This window comes from Diadema setosum, chromosome 10, assembly GCF_964275005.1.
Source record: "Diadema setosum chromosome 10, eeDiaSeto1, whole genome shotgun sequence".
NCBI lineage: Eukaryota > Metazoa > Echinodermata > Echinoidea > Diadematoida > Diadematidae > Diadema > Diadema setosum.
In genome coordinates, this window is record NC_092694.1 from 4,994,951 (window position 1) to 5,013,031 (window position 18,081).

Here is an 18,081-nt window from a genome sequence, read left to right on the forward strand (position 1 = left end):
AGACAACTTGACGTTTGCTTTTAACTTCTGAGCTTACTTTACTTTAATTTCCTCAACTTGTTTGGATGTTGGGTTCCGATGTGATTTTTTTTTTCAATCGTCGGTTAACAGAAAAAAGGACAAAACGTTAAATGGATTTCGGATATAAGTTATAAAACAACAAATCGAACGAGAACCTTGTGAGTCTTCGAAATGAATATGTACATATATATATATATATAATATATATATATATATATAGATATGTATATACAATATATATATAATGGATTTTTAAGTTTAATAAAAGGATCAGTCTTTAGCGTATAAACTATCATTCTGTGAAATAATTGATAGTAAACATCACAAATTGATTTGTGAAAAAACAAATTAGCCCTCTGGCAGTTATTAATTGCAAACAAAAAATGAAGAGTTCGTAAAAGCGTGAAAATCAATCGACATTTTGCTGGGATTTGAGGAATTGTGGGACCACTCTGAAAATAATCATAATCATTTATTTTTACAACAAAACGACATATATATGTCGGATAATTTCAGTCTAGAATCAGTGTTTTACGGCATAAACCGATAAGTTGACATTAAGCAAATCAGTATGTCGTATATGTGTCACGTGATTTCATTGATCACGCTGTGTTATTTTGAACTACATACACGCACGATACGGACTTCCCTATAAGCATGCAGGCTGTAGCGCCAGCGTCGCGGCTACTGCGTGCTGACCTAAATAATCGTGATTGCAGTATGAAGCTTCGAGAGTGTGCCAAAGAGTTTGGTTTATAGAGCCAAAAATCTGCAGCATTGTAGGAAACTGGACATCAAAAGTATAACATCAACGTGATTAAATTAACTTCCTGTTTCAACAACACACTCAGGATCTGCCTATGTAAAAGGGAACACAGAGAAGGTTAATGCAGTGAAGATGCACATCCCTTATGAAGAATGTAAGACATAATGTTGTTTCTAGCCCAAACTGGCATCGGAGCCTGCCAACAGACTTCAATGAAGATCATTTTCTATGACTTCATAACTTCTTGCGGAAATTGTACCGCATTTATCTCTCAGTTGTTTTGGCTCTACCGCAATTAAGGTAACATAGCGTACAAGATAATCCATAATACAAAATTAGCTTCATTTTTGACTGTTTACCATTTATATGAAATTGCCGAAATTCAAGTCCGACTTGTAGGAGGCACAGACGACACCCAAGGAAGAGTGGAAATCTACTACAATGGTCAATGGGGGACTGTCTGTGATGATTCTTGGAACATTGGAGAGGCCAACGTGACGTGTCGAATGCTGGGCTTCGAGGGCGCCTTAGATTATTCTTGCTGCGCCGAGTATGGCCAGGGATCTGGCCCGATTCTTCTGGACAACGTCGAATGCCTAGGTACAGAGAGTAAGTTGGCAGATTGCCACCATAGAGGATACGGAGTGCACAACTGCGGACATTCTCACGACGCTGGTGTGAAGTGCATATCACGAACAGGTAAAAATGCCCCTGCACGCATTCGCTGAACAGTTTATGCATAAGAAATTTTAGCGTCAGAATGAAAAGAGTCAGTAAGATTAAGATGGTTGAGCCGATGCGGAAAAGTAACTATTAGGGCTTATTTATCCAGTTTAACGTTACAGTAAGTTGTGTTCATTGATAATGGGAAAAAAAACCCCGAATGAAAGCGCGTCATGAGCATTTCGTTGCTGTAAAGCCAGAGTGTCCTCGTAGCCCAGGAGGAAAATGTATGGTTACTTTAAAATAATCAAAGTTGATGTACTTTATGTTCCATAAATATCATGATCAAAAACTCCTTTAATTCATACATATATATATATATATATATATATATATATATATATATATATATATTCATATCGATACGACATTACATGACTTGTCTACATTATCTGGCATAAGAAAATGGAATGTATACAGACTAGCCAACAATAAAGCAAAGTACAGGGAACGTCGTTGACGTATTGCTATTTTTTGCCAATTGAAAATAACCTTCAGTCACAAAGCGCTTTCGTCATGTTTCTTACCATTCAATTATAAACGATTTCAATGTCACTTCCTGCGGTTTTAAAGAAAAACATCTGTGCTGAACAAAGGGCAATATGGATATGAGTCAACTTAGGAAATGATTGAAAGTTAGCTTTGAGTGTTTTAGGATGGTAAACCCATAGATAGAAGGCAATTTACAGATGATCCAACAAAGGGAATGATAGGAAAATAGCGTAAAGTAGCTATCAATGCGAATTCTATCCGAAACTACCAAAAGCAAAGTTGAATGGGTCCATTCTTATGTAATTAGATCGTAGCTGGTTTAAATGGTTGTCTTTTTTAATGGAAAATCCGTAGACGAAGAAAATAGTACTCAATCGGCGAGGAATGTAAGGATCGTACTTGATTTGAAGTTAAGTCCGATTAGTAGAAGGCATTTGACCAAATCCAAAGTACATGAAATGCAGAATTCTACCATAATTTACGTAGCTATAGTATCTTATTTCTGCGACGCATTCGTTCCCAGAGACTTGCTTTGTGAATTCAAGCTTCTTACAGTTGCGCAAGTGCCCATGTCCATGTAAATAAAACTTACATTTTATGACCTCCTCTCCTCACTTTCATAATGTAGAAGAATATCGGTTCTTTGGTGAATAAAGTCACAAGAAACTTACTTCTTCAACCTTTCTGTGCTGATTTAAGAAACCAAGTCATTTCTCTTGTTTTATTAGCTTGCCAGGTGAAGCTATATAGGAATGTCTGACAAATAAATGGGTATCTGTCTTTGTCTTTTCTCACATTATAGGTGTAACTGATGTAGTTACCACAACGGACGAAAATTATGAACCAACAACATCACCGCTCAACGGTAAGACACGTCAGGATCAGCTTTACAAAAATAATGTCACAATTTCTTTTATTAACGTTTCAACAATTAAGTACGCGACTAGACCCATGCACTAATCATGAAAATGTAAAGAAAGGAAAGTCAAATAAGGTAAAAAATGCTTAATCGCTGTTTCAAGTTTACATCGTATAATGGAAAAAAGGGGACAAATTCATGCTGCAAACAATTGATATGCTCAACGATATATGCGTTACATATCTGGTATTTTTTTTAATTTTGTTATTTTGTTATTTTGTTATTTATCTATTTATTTATTTATTCATTTTTTTTTTGGCAAGGGACGGGCCGTGTGAAAGTTTTGAACAGTTTCGGGCTAAATACGGTGTTTGCTGTTATTTTTTGGAGTATTTTTCAGTTATTCATGCAATCCCCTTAGAGTGGAAAAATATATTGAAAAAAAAAATTCAGCAAATGATAATGAAATAAAGACGCAACAAGAAAAAACGATATAGAATTTTTAAAAAGAATCAAGATATGTCGATATGTACAATTGAATATTATGTGATAGGGTATTTCAACCACCTAAATCAGAAAGGAAATGGGAAGAAGTTTTAAATCAATACTTAGATTGGACTAAAATATATAATGTTCCTTATACATCTACTTTGAATCAAAGGATTCGTTATTTTAGAGTATAACATTTTACATAGATATGTAATAATATCGGTGTTTAATTACTTTTTGCAAGGGGGCTATCTGGCACGCACCTCTGTATGTTTGATCGAGCTCCACAGAAACAATTGCGCATCTGTTTTGGGAATGTGACGCTACCCAAAGGTTTATTGCTCAAATACAAGAAATTATATTACAGAATAGAACTCCCATTAATGATAGTTTTCTTATACTTGGTTCTAAAGAAAATCCAAAATGTTATAATTTGGTTTATTTGTATGCAAAATACTTCATATTTTCTATAAGAAAAAAAAATCGTTAAATTTTAGCAATTTTGTCAATTTTTAAAGCGAGCAAAAAAAAGTAGATGAATACATGTTTGAGAAAACTTAAGGTTTTGTATCTAATATGAATTTGAATCGCATTTTCATTATCTAGTTGTTTTGCAGTTTCCTGTCAAATTTGGATCATTTGTCTTTAGTATGTACTGTATGTGACATTTATTTTGTACCTGAATGTTTATATGAATAAAACTTCTTTTTGAAAAAAAAAATGATAGGGCCTATACATCTACTACACCATAAAGAATCTCTAGAGGTGAAGTGAATATTAAAATTTCACTTTTATGTCCATTTCTGTGAAATTGTTCAAGGTATCTTCATGGAACTTGGTCCATGTGGATGGAAAGATTGGCAGTGTTTGTTTTTTCATTAGGGGGCCAAAGGTCAAAATCAACTCTTCAAAGTTTCACTATTTCTATCATATTTATGCAATGCTCGCAGGATCTTTGTTCAAACTTAGTGTATACATGTCTTACCTATTATAGAGTTTTTCTGAGAAAGGTTTTTTGCAAAAGGTCAAATGTAAAAAAAGTTTCCAGGTCAAATGCAAATGCTAAATATCAGTTCTTCCTCCATATCTCCATAGCTCAAGGTAACATGATGCTTAGTACATATATTTATGCATGTACTGCCTGCCAGTGTTTCTCTTGAGAATGTTAGGGTAATAGGGTCAAAGGACAAGTGCCAAATGCCAGGTTAAAATGACAAGCTTTACTATTAAATACTGAAATTGCACTTTTCCCTCCATATATTTAGAATTCTAAATGTTTGAAGTTATGAGGGTCAAAAGTCAAGTTAAAATCTTCAAGTCCTCAAATACTTGCAATCTTCGATATTATAGCTATTCATCCAAATAATTCTAATTCAAGGAAATTTAATCAAACAATCAACACATTTGTGCAAACACGTCATGTTGATATTTTGCCAATTCTAGGAAACTCTCGTCACACATTGTCAAGACACATACCTATCGGAAGAACCATGAATTATGGCGAAATATACCAGTCTCACGCTTCTTAAAGGATCACATTTCAATAACCCATGCTTATTCAAGATCAAAATCTCTCATTTGTCTTCTTCTTCCTCTCCGAAAAAGAACGTTTTCTAATTTTCGTTTCAAGATGTTTTGTGTATCGTGTATGCAGACATGTCTCTTCAGAACTACTATGGCACTGCTTTATGTAATTTTGTATCTAAGTATTTCTTCTTGGCAACAGAGATAATAGACATAATTATGTTTTTTCCTTTTTATGCCTCCGCAACGAAGTGGCCGGAGGCATTATGTTTTCGGGTCGTCCGTCCGTCCGTCCGTCCGTACGTCCGTCCGTACGTCCGTCCGTCCCGTTTTGTTTTTGTCGATATCTCAAGAACCGTGTTGTGGTTTTACATCAAACTTGGTATGAGGGTATATCCTTGGGGGATAATACTTTGAGTAGATTTTAGGGTCACAGGGTCAAAGGTCAAAGGTCACAGGTTATTTTGTGAAAAAAAATTGCAATTTCATGTTTTTCTCCATATCTCGCAAATGGTTCAAGGTATCTTCATGGAACTTAGTATATATGCTTGTACCGATGGGCAGTGATTATCTAGGGAAGTTGGGGGTCATGGGTCAAAGGTCAGGGGTCAAAGGTCAAGGTCAACTCCTCAAAATATCACTACTTTCCTTAAAATGCAATATGCCTGAAGGTTTTTTTTTTTTTTTAACTTGATGTATGGCATGTATTACCCAATATTTTTGGGGAAGTTTGTTGCCAAAAGGTCAAAGGTCAAAAGGTAAAAGGTCAAGTGAAAGTGCTAAATTGCACTTTTTCCTCCATATCTCGAAAGTAACTCAAGGTATCATCATGAAACTTACATATTTATGCATGTTCAACCTAACAGTGATTCTCTTTGGAACTGAGGTCAAAGGTCAAAGGCCAGGTTTAGATAATGCTATTTTCCCATTTGATACTGAAATTATACTTTTTCTCAATACCTTGAAATTATACTTTTTCTCAATACCTTGAAAATTACTCAATGCATAAACTTAAATAAAAGGGTCAAAAGTCAATTGAAAATCATCAGTTCCCCAAATACCTGCACTCTGACATTTTAATCATTCATCCAATTGAACCTAGTTCTAAGAAAGTGAACATTCAGCACATTTGTGTCAAACCTGTCATTTTAATATTTTGCCAATTGTGTGAAACTGTCATCACACATTGTCAAGACATTGTACTATAGACCTATTAGGAGAACCATGCATTATGGCGGAGGCATATCAGTAGCCGTAGCGATATATCTAGTTCTTTTTCTCTTTATGACCGCAAATGTGTAGGTTCATGCCAAGAGAGTTGCTGTGTGAATTCTAGCTTATGGAGTTGCATCCAGTACCCAGGTCCCTGTTTTTGCGATCAAATCTGTACAAGCTTAAGGGACTGCTGTCCTGACTTCAATGACGTATGTAAATACGAATTTACCACAGTGTATGAAGGTAAGCCAGTTTATTTTTGATCATTTTTTACATTGCCTTAACAATCATACATATAATATCTTCGCATATATAGCTTTATGGATACAAAACAAATCACCGAGTATAGTATATTAAAAAAGAGGCTAAAGGATATTCAACAGGCACTAGGCACAGGCACCAATGTTTTATTAGAATTACTGCAGAATGTCACAATAATCTTTAACAAGGTGTTGCTTCTTGTAAGATATACACTTTTTTGTTTATTTTTTTCATCATAAAAGTATTTTTCTTTGTATTGAAGTATTGTAAGATCAATTTATCTCATCTGAGTTGTGAGAATGTCCATGCTTTTGTTGATATGACACGAATTGTAAAAACTATGATTCTACCTACCATCCTATGAGTAAATCACAAAGGACACTTAGCGTAAGATGAAGTATTCGTCGTTGAACCTTCTGTACTATTTTAGGAGACCATTTTCGTTTGTCTGATTTTTTAAGCCTGCAAGGGTGATTACATTTAGTAATGTCTCACAAAGGAATTGGTTTGAGATATCTTGACTTTCTTTGTCTTTTCTCACACAGAAGTAAGTGACTTAGTTACCGCAACGGATGAAAATTATGAACCAACAACACCACCGCTGAACGGTAAGATATGTCGGTATAAGTCCCATTTAATATGATGACAATTTTTACAATGTCCGTTATCATCACCTTACTAAACGTATCCAACTACCAGCTGTTTTGTAATATGCAGTTATTATGCAAGCCTATAAGGTGAAAGTAAATTAAAAAAGGCCTCTATTGCTGATATGTTGTGTTGTCTTAGAAATTCGTAGTCATACTTTCATGTAATTGTTTGTTTGATGAATCAATTTCAATGTTCAGATAGGAAAAAAATGACCATTATTTCACTGTGCTGCGATCTCTCAGGGCAAAACAACATTGACTGTGACTTTGAATCCGGTACCTGTGGCTGGCAGCAATCACCTTACGATGATTTTGACTGGTCCCGTAATAGTGGTGTTACCCCCACGTCAAGTACCGGACCAAGCGGGGACCATACAACTGGCTGTAAGCATTTACATTATGTGTTGTCTTTTTCTAACCATACACATTTTCCATAATGTATAAATGTCTCAATGTTCTTGATGTGCATGTCAATGTTGCGCCCTTTAAAAAACAAAACAAAACAAAACTTATACATTTGTATTTTATGATTGTTGTTGGATCTTCAAGTTATAAGTTATCTTATTACTTTCTGGAGATCCATCCATTTGGCATTCATATTGTCTTTTTTTTTCAACCGTTTAAATGTAATTTGCATTTTAACTTGTGTGTCAATGTTATGCATCATGTCTTCTGTTCATGTTGTCATGGAAATGGAAAATAAATTCAATTCAATATATCTCATTAGTAGGATGCCATAGTTTAAAGATACCTTTGAAGGTAATGAGTGGAAGCTGTTTTCGAATCATTTGACCTTATTTGTTTTACAGATCGATTAACCTTTTGAAGAACGAACTAATCTTTGTTTCCATGATTAGTGAACCTTCGGAATTACGAACCTTATTTCATTTTGATTTGACGAACATTCGGAATAACGAATTACCTCCGGAGTGGAGGACACTCATCTATATCGTATATTCTTTCCGACTTTGTCGGCTCTTTTCATTTCTTCTTTTTTCTGTTATATTGATCTCTCTCTGCAGACGGATATTACATGTACATCGAGACGTCTTCTCCACGTTATTTCGGACAAAACGCACGCTTGACGAGTCCCGCCCAGTATCGGTACGGGTCTCAGTGTCTGACATTCTGGTATCATAGGTACGGTAGCACGATTAATTCGCTGAACGTCTACAAGTCAGCATCAACGTCCCCAAGATCAGATGACATGATTTTCTCGCTTAATGGAACTAGCGGCAACGCGTGGTATAAAGCAGAGGTTAGTTATTGTAGAGGTGTTTCGAAAGACGTCACATTTTCATTGATTAATGTTAAAAAATGTAGTATGGACCTATCAGGTATTGTAATCCTAAAATGATAGTGACAGAGAGAAAGAGAGAGACAGAGAGAGAGACAGACAAACAGAGAGTGTGTGAGAGAGAGAGAGAGCAATTAGATATGAAAACATATCACAAATAACCGTTTCCTTTATTGGCCAACAACCGTTGTTGACATATACCAAAATAATAAGATCTCCGATTGAATATCGAAACATCACTTTTTTGATAGTTTCTTTGTTAATAACATAAACGTTTATAATATAAATTTGTCTGGTCATTTTTCCTCCTCTCTGAACTATACACAACAACATTCTAGCAGGTCTTGTGTAAAGTCTTTGGAGATATAGCTAATTCGTTGGGAACGGGATAATTCTCATTTCATTTCATATCGTGATGGAGAAATAATCGTGTTCGGTTTGAAGTGGAATGGATTTAGAGTTATGCACGCGTATGCCCTGTTTGGAATAAAAAAATATGTGTTAGATATCATGGCGAAATCGTGTCGACATAATATTCCTATGTAAAAGAATGTGGAACATGACATTGTATTTTTTTTTCACTACTAGATCTCCATTGACAATTACGCCCAGCCTTTCTACATTACCATGGAAGGTGTATGTGGAAATAGCTACAGAGGTGACATCGCCATAGATGACATTATACTTTCTCAAGGCCCCTGCCAACAAGGTACTTAATGTATGTAATGATATATTATACGCTCATGAAAAAAAATACAACAACCATACCTTTCGTAATATTATGTGTGTATGTATATATAGAGAGACGTAAATATATGATAAAGAATGAGAGAGAGAGGGAGAAAGAGATAGAAAGTAGTCGAAATTCACATATCTCCCTCCCCCCCCCCCAAAAAAAAAAAATATATATATATATATGAAATGTAAAGAAAGGGTGGATGTCTTTGATTGCTATCAGAAATATTTGGACATGAAAAACAGAATCATAACAAAATACTTCATGAATAAACCGCAACATGACGCAAGAGTGTTGATTTGCATAAAGACTTTGTTGTCCCTCGCGAATTGATATGATTTGGTCTTCAAATAAATGGAAATTACTCGAAGTATAAAATTTGGAAGAAGTGAAGCATCTAATGAGATTCCCTTTTGGCATTTCCTGAAATGAAAAGTCGTGGAACAATTTTATTAAATTACTGCAATTCAAGGTAGTTATGTCCAATATTTTCTTTTTATTTCAAGTCCGACTTGTTGGAGGGGGAGACGACACTCGGGGGAGAGTGGAAATGTACTACAATGGTCGTTGGGGTACTGTTTGTGATGACTATTGGAACATGGAAGAAGCCAACGTGGTGTGTCGGATGCTGGGCTTTGAGGGTGCCTTAAGTTATTCTTGCTGTGCTATGTACGGCCAGGGATCTGGCCCGATTCTGCTGGACGACGTCCAATGCACAGGCACAGAGAGCAAGTTGGCAGATTGCAGGCACAACGGATACGGAATGCACAACTGTTGGCATGGTGAAGACGCTGGTGTTGAGTGCATACCGACAGGTAAATGCTTGACATTTTACAAGTCCTAATACATGCACGTTTTCATGCACTGAACAGTTTATGCTGAACGAATTTGACCGTCGGAGAAGATGAGAAGGTGATTGAGCTAGACCAGAACAGTATCTATTAGGGCCTACACTTCCTCAACGTAACGTTATATGATGTATTTACTTATGATAGGAAGAACTATGAGAAAGCGTGAAATCAGAGTTTTGCGGCTGTGCAGCCAAAGTATATGGCCGAAGCCTTAGAGGAAACTTAGTAGTTACATGCTGAAATCAATCTGATCATAGTTTAACCAAACTAATGATTCACAATCACAATTACCAAACAACTCATGTTATCAGATTGAAAATGGCGAATGTATTTAAAATTTACATGTTATTTCATTTTGACAGTAAAAAAAAAAACAGACTTTACAAATCGTGTGTGTTAATACATGAAATTTTGTGCTGAACAGATTCTTGGTGAACAAATTTGACTAATGGAATGATAATTAGGGACAATGAAAAAACAAACTGTTGAGTTGAAAAAGAAAAGAAACTCCTTCTTCAGAGCAACGGCGCTTTAAGTTATGTTTTTTGCTGTAGTGGGGAAAAAAGTATGTGACAGCGGAGGGTTTCGTGGCTGCAAAGTGTAAAGCTGTCGCTTGGCGGAAATCTAAACGGTAACTTTTCAACCTGATCAAGTTGAAATTCAATGCGATTCTCATAATCTATTCCTATAAAACAGATCAAAGGAATTGATATTGTAGCAATATAATCTCTTGGTACTGGATCCATGAGAACTATATCTGCATATGACATGCATGTCTTTGATGCCATGCATGGACATATCTGGGGGTGTTTTATCAACGTTAGTCAGCGCTAACAATTTCAACAAAATCCTTGGTTTTGATTGGCTGAGATGCTCTGGTCACTGACTGCTACTATGGTGATTCTCAGCGCTGAGAAACGTTGATGAAACACCCCCTGATATCTGCTGTTTTTTTAAATGTATTACGCCTCGTGATCATTGTGCCACAGACATATTATCCCTTCATTTAGCACTCCCTTAAAGTTACAGACTGTACTGAGAAAATTAAGAAGAAGAGCAGAAGATGTGCTTCAAACAGTTAAGAAGGCCGTATACGCCCCAATATTCCTTTGATAGTCCACCATAGGTTTATGCTTAAACAGCACTGAGAGACATTTTTTTTTTTTTTTGGGGGGGGGGGGGGTGTTCAAACAATCATCTTTCTACATGAATTATGTTATAAAATCTTTCTACATCCATTTCGTCATCAAATTATTCATCCATGGCGGTCCATCAATACAAGGCTGTTGATTTGGTCTGTTCAAAATACACATACAAAATCACTACCGTAAAATACATTGTTTCAAATCCTTTATTGAACTTAAACACATTTAGACATCACTGGCAAGTAATATCATTTGTTTTTCATTTCAAAAAATGGGAATAGATGTAGAAAAGACTTCTCGGTATAGCTGATAATATAGCAAACTTTAGGACCTATCGCCGACTTTGTTGGTCATGTTCAATTTTCCCAATTCGAATTCATTCAAAAGGCTTATGTAACAAAGTGCTCTCTTTATTTATACGATCATTAGCATTCAATAATTAGTTCCCTGTTTTGTTTTTTTTTTTTTTTTCAACTCAAGGAAAACTATCTACAGAAATAAACAAAGGGTATATACGCCGATGATCCATATTAGGAAATGATTGGAAAACTGCTTTGGGTATTTGTAGATGGAAATATTTATAGGCAAAAGACGGACGAAATGATTAAAATGAAGTGTTCAGAGCTTATCAATGGGAAACCCATTAGTAGATATCAATTGTCACGTTTCTTGTTGATAAACTGTATAAAAATGTCATCGAAGGAAATAAAATACCAATGAGTCAAATAAAAAAAATGAATCGTAGGTTTGAATACTTTTTGATGGAAAACTCACAGGCGACGAAAATACTGCTCGATCGAGTAAAACTTTAGGGTCTTACTGAACTTGAATTTAGGTCAAATCCAACTTGAAGTATAAGGAAATGCGACACCCAAGGTAGTTTTGATTTCTACCATAATCAATCAATACAGATACCGCTGTGATGTGCTTATACCAACAAAATTGCTTTGTGAATTCAAGTTTGTTGACTGGTTAGAGCATCCGTGCTTTGATAATATGACAAGAATTGTAACAACTCGGGGGCTGCAGCTAACTTTCTTGACTACCGTGTATGTATCAAGGATTGAGGCCACTAAGCGTATGAAATATTAAGAGGAAGTATGTTTCGTTAAACCGTCTTTGCTGTCTTAAGAGACCATTTTCTCCTATTCTGTAAGCCTGCAAGGGTGATTAGATTCAATAATGTTTGACAAGAATCTGGTTGACACATCTTATATCACCTTGTCTTTTCTCACAAACAAGTGACTGATTTACTCACAACAACGGACGGAAGTTATGAACCAACAACTTCACCGCCCTACGGTAAGATATGTAGGGATCACTGTCACGATAACAATTCTTTAATTAAATTTATTACCACTTCAATAAAGGGCCTAAGTATCCAAATAATCAATAGTTACGTAAAATCAATTTTTGGAATTTTGAATTGCAATTTTTATATTTGAATGAAATCTGATTTTAATATTATATATGGTCGAAATTATATCTGTTAGTAATAACGATATAATGTACAAATAGATTGAAACTGGCGTTTCTATCTTTACGCTGTTTATATGTATGTACATGATACATCTGTTTATTATATATAGTTATGAGCGTATATCTGTGTATGGTTATGTTGATGAAGATAATATTTTAGTAAAAGGGGTATGTTTCATTGATTTTTTTTTTCTGGACTCATGGTTTTTAAATTTGTTATGATATACACACATGTATTCCCTGTTGTAAGTGTATGTGTACAGTTTACCTACGTGGTATGCCCAATTTCATACTCCCACCATGTGATATATATATTTTTTTTCTGAAGTGCAGTGCAATAGTAATATGATACTAATGATATATAGTGCTGAAAGGTGATTTGATATCAGTGCAATCTCTGTTTGTTTTATTTTTCAAAGATATGAACTGTTGTATTTTCGTTTTTTCATATATGGCACTATACATCCGCTGATTTAACTTTGTTGTTTTTTTATTCGTTATGTTGCATGTGGAAATTTATACTGCTCTAGCCATAGTACATGTATATTGTCTGTTTTTGAATGTCTGCATCTATGTTTACAGCAATATCACCACATGTGTAATACAGTTTTAATTTTGTGTAAATGTAATGTGTAATAATAGGACTATAAGGAATACGCTTTGTATGATATTGGTATGACTGAATAATTTAATAGGTTTGTTAACTTTTTGATTTTTTTCTTGGATTGTGAATGTTCTGTAATCATGCATGTATTTTTATTCTGTACGCATGACACTATTAGTCTGCGGACTAACTGTTATGCTTCTTTTGATTTGAAATAAAACCGAATTGAATTGAATTGAAATCTTCACTGTTTTGTGACGTAGGACCGACACTATTCATTTAATCCTATAAATGAAGGTCAGATAAAAAAAAAAAATCTTAATCGCTCATCTGTTATGTTCGCAAAACTATTCAGAATCCTACCTCATTTGTAAGTGACTGATGCATCAATGTTGCCAAGTATGCTAAGAGTTCCAAATAAGTTGACCGTTATATCACTGTGCTGCTATTTCTCAGGGCAAAACAACATTGACTGTGACTTTGAATACGGTACCTGTGGCTGGCAGCAGTCGTATTATGATGACTTTGACTGGTCCCGTAACAATCGAGGTACCTGGTCGTACTGGACCGGACCAGGCGGGGACCATACAACCGGCTGTAAGTGCTTAAAGTATCAGTTTCCTTTCCTTATAAGTTAAGTTGTTCCTTATTTTTTAAATCGTACAGTGTATATTCTTCATTATCAGATTACGGAACAATCGAAAAAACGAACCTCATTATGTTTGTCGGTAGATGAGAATTTTTGATAACGAGCCTAATTTCATTGCTGCTTTCAAAACACCTTCGGATTGTCAAATCATCCAAATAATGAAATTTTGGATTAACGCAACCTTTTGTGTAGTAAAGAGACTATTCTGTTCTTTCTTTGATAGGGTGTACTGTATATTCATAATCTGTTACATTTTTCTTTTCTTTGTAGACGGATATTACATGTACATCGAGACATCTTCTCCACGTTCTCATGGAGAAGAAGCACGCCTGACGAGTCCAGCTCAGTATCGTGACGGGCCCCTGTGTCTGGCATTTTGGTATCATATGTACGGTAGCACGATTAATTCACTGAATGTCTACAAGTCAGCATCAAAAACACCAAATTCGAGTGACGTATTATTCTCACTTACTGGAGCTATCGGAAACGCATGGTACAAAGCTCAGGTAAGTTATGACAGATATGTTTTTCAAGACTTTTTACGTAAATACAGTAAACATGGACACAAACATTGTAACTGTGTGCACAAATGAATGTATATTAAGAAATTGAATCATCAAGATCGAATGCCAGCCTATAATAATTGTGACAGAGATAATGACATAGGGCAGGAGAGAAAGAAAGCAATATTAATCAGTGAAATGCAATATATACATATTGATTTTATTAGCTGTGTGCTACAAACTGGTCTGGGGAGGTATTTATCCTCCTGAACCTCATGACAACGGGATCCTGATAGGTCTTGGTTTAAGCCCTATAAGGGGAAATTGGAAACTCTCAGGCAACATCACCCTTTGGTTTAAACCTCTTTGAGATATGACGAAATCATTACTACATAGAACATTGTTAGATCGTACATGCCACATAGAATATCTAATTTCATACTTATCAAATTGTATGCCACTTATAACAATGTTCATCTAAGGAACCACCAAGGAACAACTATATTAAATTATCATATTTGTCTTCTGAGTTCACTGGCTGCTTGAAATTGTTATGAGAATTTGCACATCACACATAATATTCATCACCAGGTCTCCATTGACAATTACACCCAGCCATTCTACATTACCATGGAAGGTATACGTGGAAGTAGCTTCACAGGTGACATCGCCGTAGATGACATTGTGCTTTCTGAGGGATCCTGTCAACAAGGTATATATTATGATAAGGGCCATGAAAAGCAAAACATGAGGGCGTTCGTATTCATTTTAGTCAAGGTTCACCTGAAACCCCGAACATTATGCGAAATGCTTGAAGTTATAGGTTTCTCTAACCCCTTTGATAAGTAACTCGGAGATAAAAAAGAAGAAGAGACACCAATGTTGAAGCTATGAAAGGAGACATGAGATCTAAAGGAAATGATAATAAACGACAAGTAAATTGTTTTTGGCTTGCACGAATACTTTGATGGCCCTCGCTGGTTTATTAGAATTCTTCCTTCTTTTGATGGACGGAAAATTATCACCGTTTAGAATATGGCAGAAAATAACAATTCTATTGACAATAAAAAAATCGTGCTACAATCACTTAACTAATGTGCACTCATGTAAGGTAGTCACATCAATCTTTGTCATTAGATTGCAATGACACATGTATTATGATCCATATTATTTCCAAGAGGGTAACATGAAGTATTTAGCAGTTCAATACACATACATACAATATTGTCGGAATCTAACGTTTACATTTTCGTCTTTATACATGGATACAATTGTTTTAACAATTTCATTCATCTTCATGATAAAAACGAGCATGTAAATAGCTGCTGTTTAATCGGAAGTGAATTCGCCATCCTTTGCTATCATTTGTAACCGTGCATCACTAAACAATAGTCACATTACCCCCTGATTTTACGTGGGGACTTAAAATAGATAAAATGGGTCAACAAATTCAATCTCGAGTTTTGTAAAAGAGCTACCCTGTTTCTACATTATTCTTAAGTTTGGAATCATGAAATGAATGGGAAAGTGTGTTTTCAGCCATTATTCTACAACCCCTTTGTAGTCTTAGTGATCGTTCATTCTTGAAAATCCTTTGCACACTTTTCATTTTCAGTTCCAATGTCTTTTAGAAAGACTATGCCACTGCTTTGAAAGTTGGCATTGATCATGAACAGAATGTGTCGAGGAAACCTGCTCAATTTCAGCGTAGTCTGATAACCCTTTAATGTTGTTGCTTTGCTAGTTTACATCCTGTGTTTTTATCCCATTTAACGCATTACAATTATGTGACCCGGCTTGGTAAAGATTAAGCGCATGAATAGACCCTATACTTCGGAGCCTCTTTTCTGAGTTCACACTTTTCCAGATTGTATGATTTCTTTCCATTATCTATGTTAGGAGAGTCCATTTGAACTGAGTTATATATCATTTTAAGGCTTAGAGTCTGCTCTTTCAGAATCTGACCTGGACTAAAAAATCCTTGTCTTGCGACTTTTTGTTAGTTTTGTGATGCAGGGTCATACATAAGTATTAATTCTAATTCTTAATTCAGATCAGATAGAATGTAGATTACGTCATGACTGTATTCATCGTAATACAATACATGTAAATATTTATTCAGAATGTACATTTCAGCACGCAATCGAAGTGAATCAGAACACTGAGATTTACAAAACCCTAAAAGTACATAGAGACAAAAGAGAAACCTTGAACGCTGATCCGTCATGTTACGAATTTATTTTTTTTCTTTGACAAAATATGCCATTAAATGCTAGAGAAACAACTTAGATTTGTGCTAAACGAATTGGCAATTGGAATTGAAAGCTAAAAAAGTTGGATTCGCTGAAGCAGAAAAATACAAGTAAAGAAGAAAAACAAAGAATCAGTTCAGATACAGAAGGTGATCCGAGAGGATACTCGGATCACCTAAATAATTTCTTTGCGCAGATTACTGAAAGAATGCTATTTCAGGTCAAAATGAATAATATTATGAAAGTGTCCATGGAAGCAAGGTTTTGCGGTTGTAAAGCCAAATAGCTGTTATTTTGTAGAAATCTCAACGGTAACTTCATAACATCAAATTAAGTACACGTTACAGCGACATCCCAGGAAGAAGCGAGTTAACGGCGAAATATAAAAAATCCCTTAAAGTGGAATATATGAATCATTGTTGCTTGCAAAATTGTTCATCGAAGCAAACAAAGGCAAAATTAATGATCAGTCACCTTGGGGGGGGGGGATGCTTCGAAATAATTGTTGTCGATTGGGAAATCCGTCGGCGTATAAAAGAGTGTTCAATCAAGGATCATTAGAAGGGTCCAACTTTGATTTTAGAGCCCAAAGTCCGACTTGTCGGAGGCCAAGATGACACCCAAGGGAGAGTGGAAATCTACTATGATAGTCAATGGGGGACTGTCTGTGACGACTTGTGGGATATCCAAGACGCCAACGTGGTGTGTCGGATGCTGGGCTTTGAGGGCGCCTTACGTTATTCTTGCTGCGCCGAGTACGGCCAGGGATCTGGCCCGATTCTGCTGGACGACGTCCAATGCAATGGTACGGAGAGTAACTTGGCAGATTGTCAACACAACGGATACGAAATGCACAATTGCGGGCACCATGAAGACGTTGGTGTGGAGTGCATACCGACAGGTAAATTCTAGATTTGTTACAAGTCATACCTATGTTCAATTGAGAAGAATAATCTAAACAAATTTGACCTTTTAAATGAGAAATTATTTTGGCAAATGAAAATTATTCAAATTTCTGGTATTATGACTAAGAACACTTTTATTCAGTTTAAAACACTCTAGAAGAGACTCTGGTAACAAATTATTTTGGCAAGAATATATAAAAATTGCAACTTGAAATTTATACATATCACAAATATTAAGAAACTTTAGTTTTAAAAACAAAGGTCTTGTATGTGCACGATAAGGTGAATGTCAGATAGTTCTGTTATTATCTTTTTTTTTAGTTTAAAAAGCCTGTTCATGTTTTTCTCACATTAATTTCCCTAAGCAGATAAAAAAAAAATATTTTGATATAGTAAATTGAAAGAATTATATGCAATAACAATCCGAAAACTTCTTGTGGGAACTTTTTCATCCTATTCAAGACACCTAAACACTTTGCAATCTTATTGCAAATAACACTAATGTGAATATTCCGAGATAATTTGTCGTCAATGATAATTCCTAAAAACTTTGCGGAAGAAACCCTTGTAATATTAAAACTTCCAACTTTAATTTCAATATTATCTAAATTCACATGTCGATTTGTAAAAACCATAAAATTTGTCTTTTTTCAATTCAAA

General features: G+C 35.3%; 3 protein-coding genes across 3 annotated transcripts in view; all 3 read left to right on the top strand.

Moving 5' to 3' along the window:
• LOC140234433 (scavenger receptor cysteine-rich domain-containing protein DMBT1-like) overlaps window positions 1-18,081 on the top strand; it is a 144,913-nt gene that overhangs the window by 107,142 nt on the left and 19,690 nt on the right. The window contains 3 exon segments of the mRNA XM_072314478.1: window positions 1,175-1,486; window positions 9,510-9,848; window positions 17,100-17,407. Coding sequence (XP_072170579.1) covers window positions 1,175-1,486; window positions 9,510-9,848; window positions 17,100-17,407 — 959 coding nt within the window.
• On the top strand, window positions 1,572-9,014 carry LOC140234374 (thyroid hormone-induced protein B-like). The gene is made up of 6 exons (XM_072314431.1): window positions 1,572-1,593; window positions 2,805-2,867; window positions 6,896-6,958; window positions 7,244-7,384; window positions 8,023-8,258; window positions 8,886-9,014. Exons 1-6 carry the CDS (start codon window positions 1,572-1,574, stop codon window positions 9,012-9,014), a joined length of 654 nt encoding a protein of 217 aa, XP_072170532.1.
• Window positions 13,514-16,037, top strand: LOC140234375 (MAM domain-containing glycosylphosphatidylinositol anchor protein 2-like). The gene is made up of 4 exons (XM_072314432.1): window positions 13,514-13,715; window positions 14,032-14,267; window positions 14,856-14,976; window positions 16,009-16,037. The coding sequence occupies exons 1-4, from the start codon at window positions 13,514-13,516 to the stop codon at window positions 16,035-16,037; spliced, it is 588 nt and encodes a 195-aa protein (XP_072170533.1).

Bases quoted from the DNA above. Each gene is read 5' to 3' on its own strand.
- LOC140234374 (XM_072314431.1), top strand. From the start codon at position 1,572: ATGGTTGAGCCGATGCGGAAAA. The intron at 1,594-2,804 runs GTAACTATTAGG...CTCACATTATAG, and splicing joins GGTTGAGCCGATGCGGAAAA to GTGTAACTGATGTAGTTACC. The intron at 7,385-8,022 runs GTAAGCATTTAC...CTCTCTCTGCAG, and splicing joins CGGGGACCATACAACTGGCT to ACGGATATTACATGTACATC.
- LOC140234375 (XM_072314432.1), top strand. From the start codon at position 13,514: ATGCTAAGAGTTCCAAATAAGTTGACCGTTATATCACTGTGCTGCTAT. The intron at 13,716-14,031 runs GCTTAAAGTATC...TTTTCTTTGTAG, and splicing joins CCATACAACCGGCTGTAAGT to ACGGATATTACATGTACATC. The intron at 14,268-14,855 runs GTAAGTTATGAC...ATTCATCACCAG, and splicing joins ACGCATGGTACAAAGCTCAG to GTCTCCATTGACAATTACAC.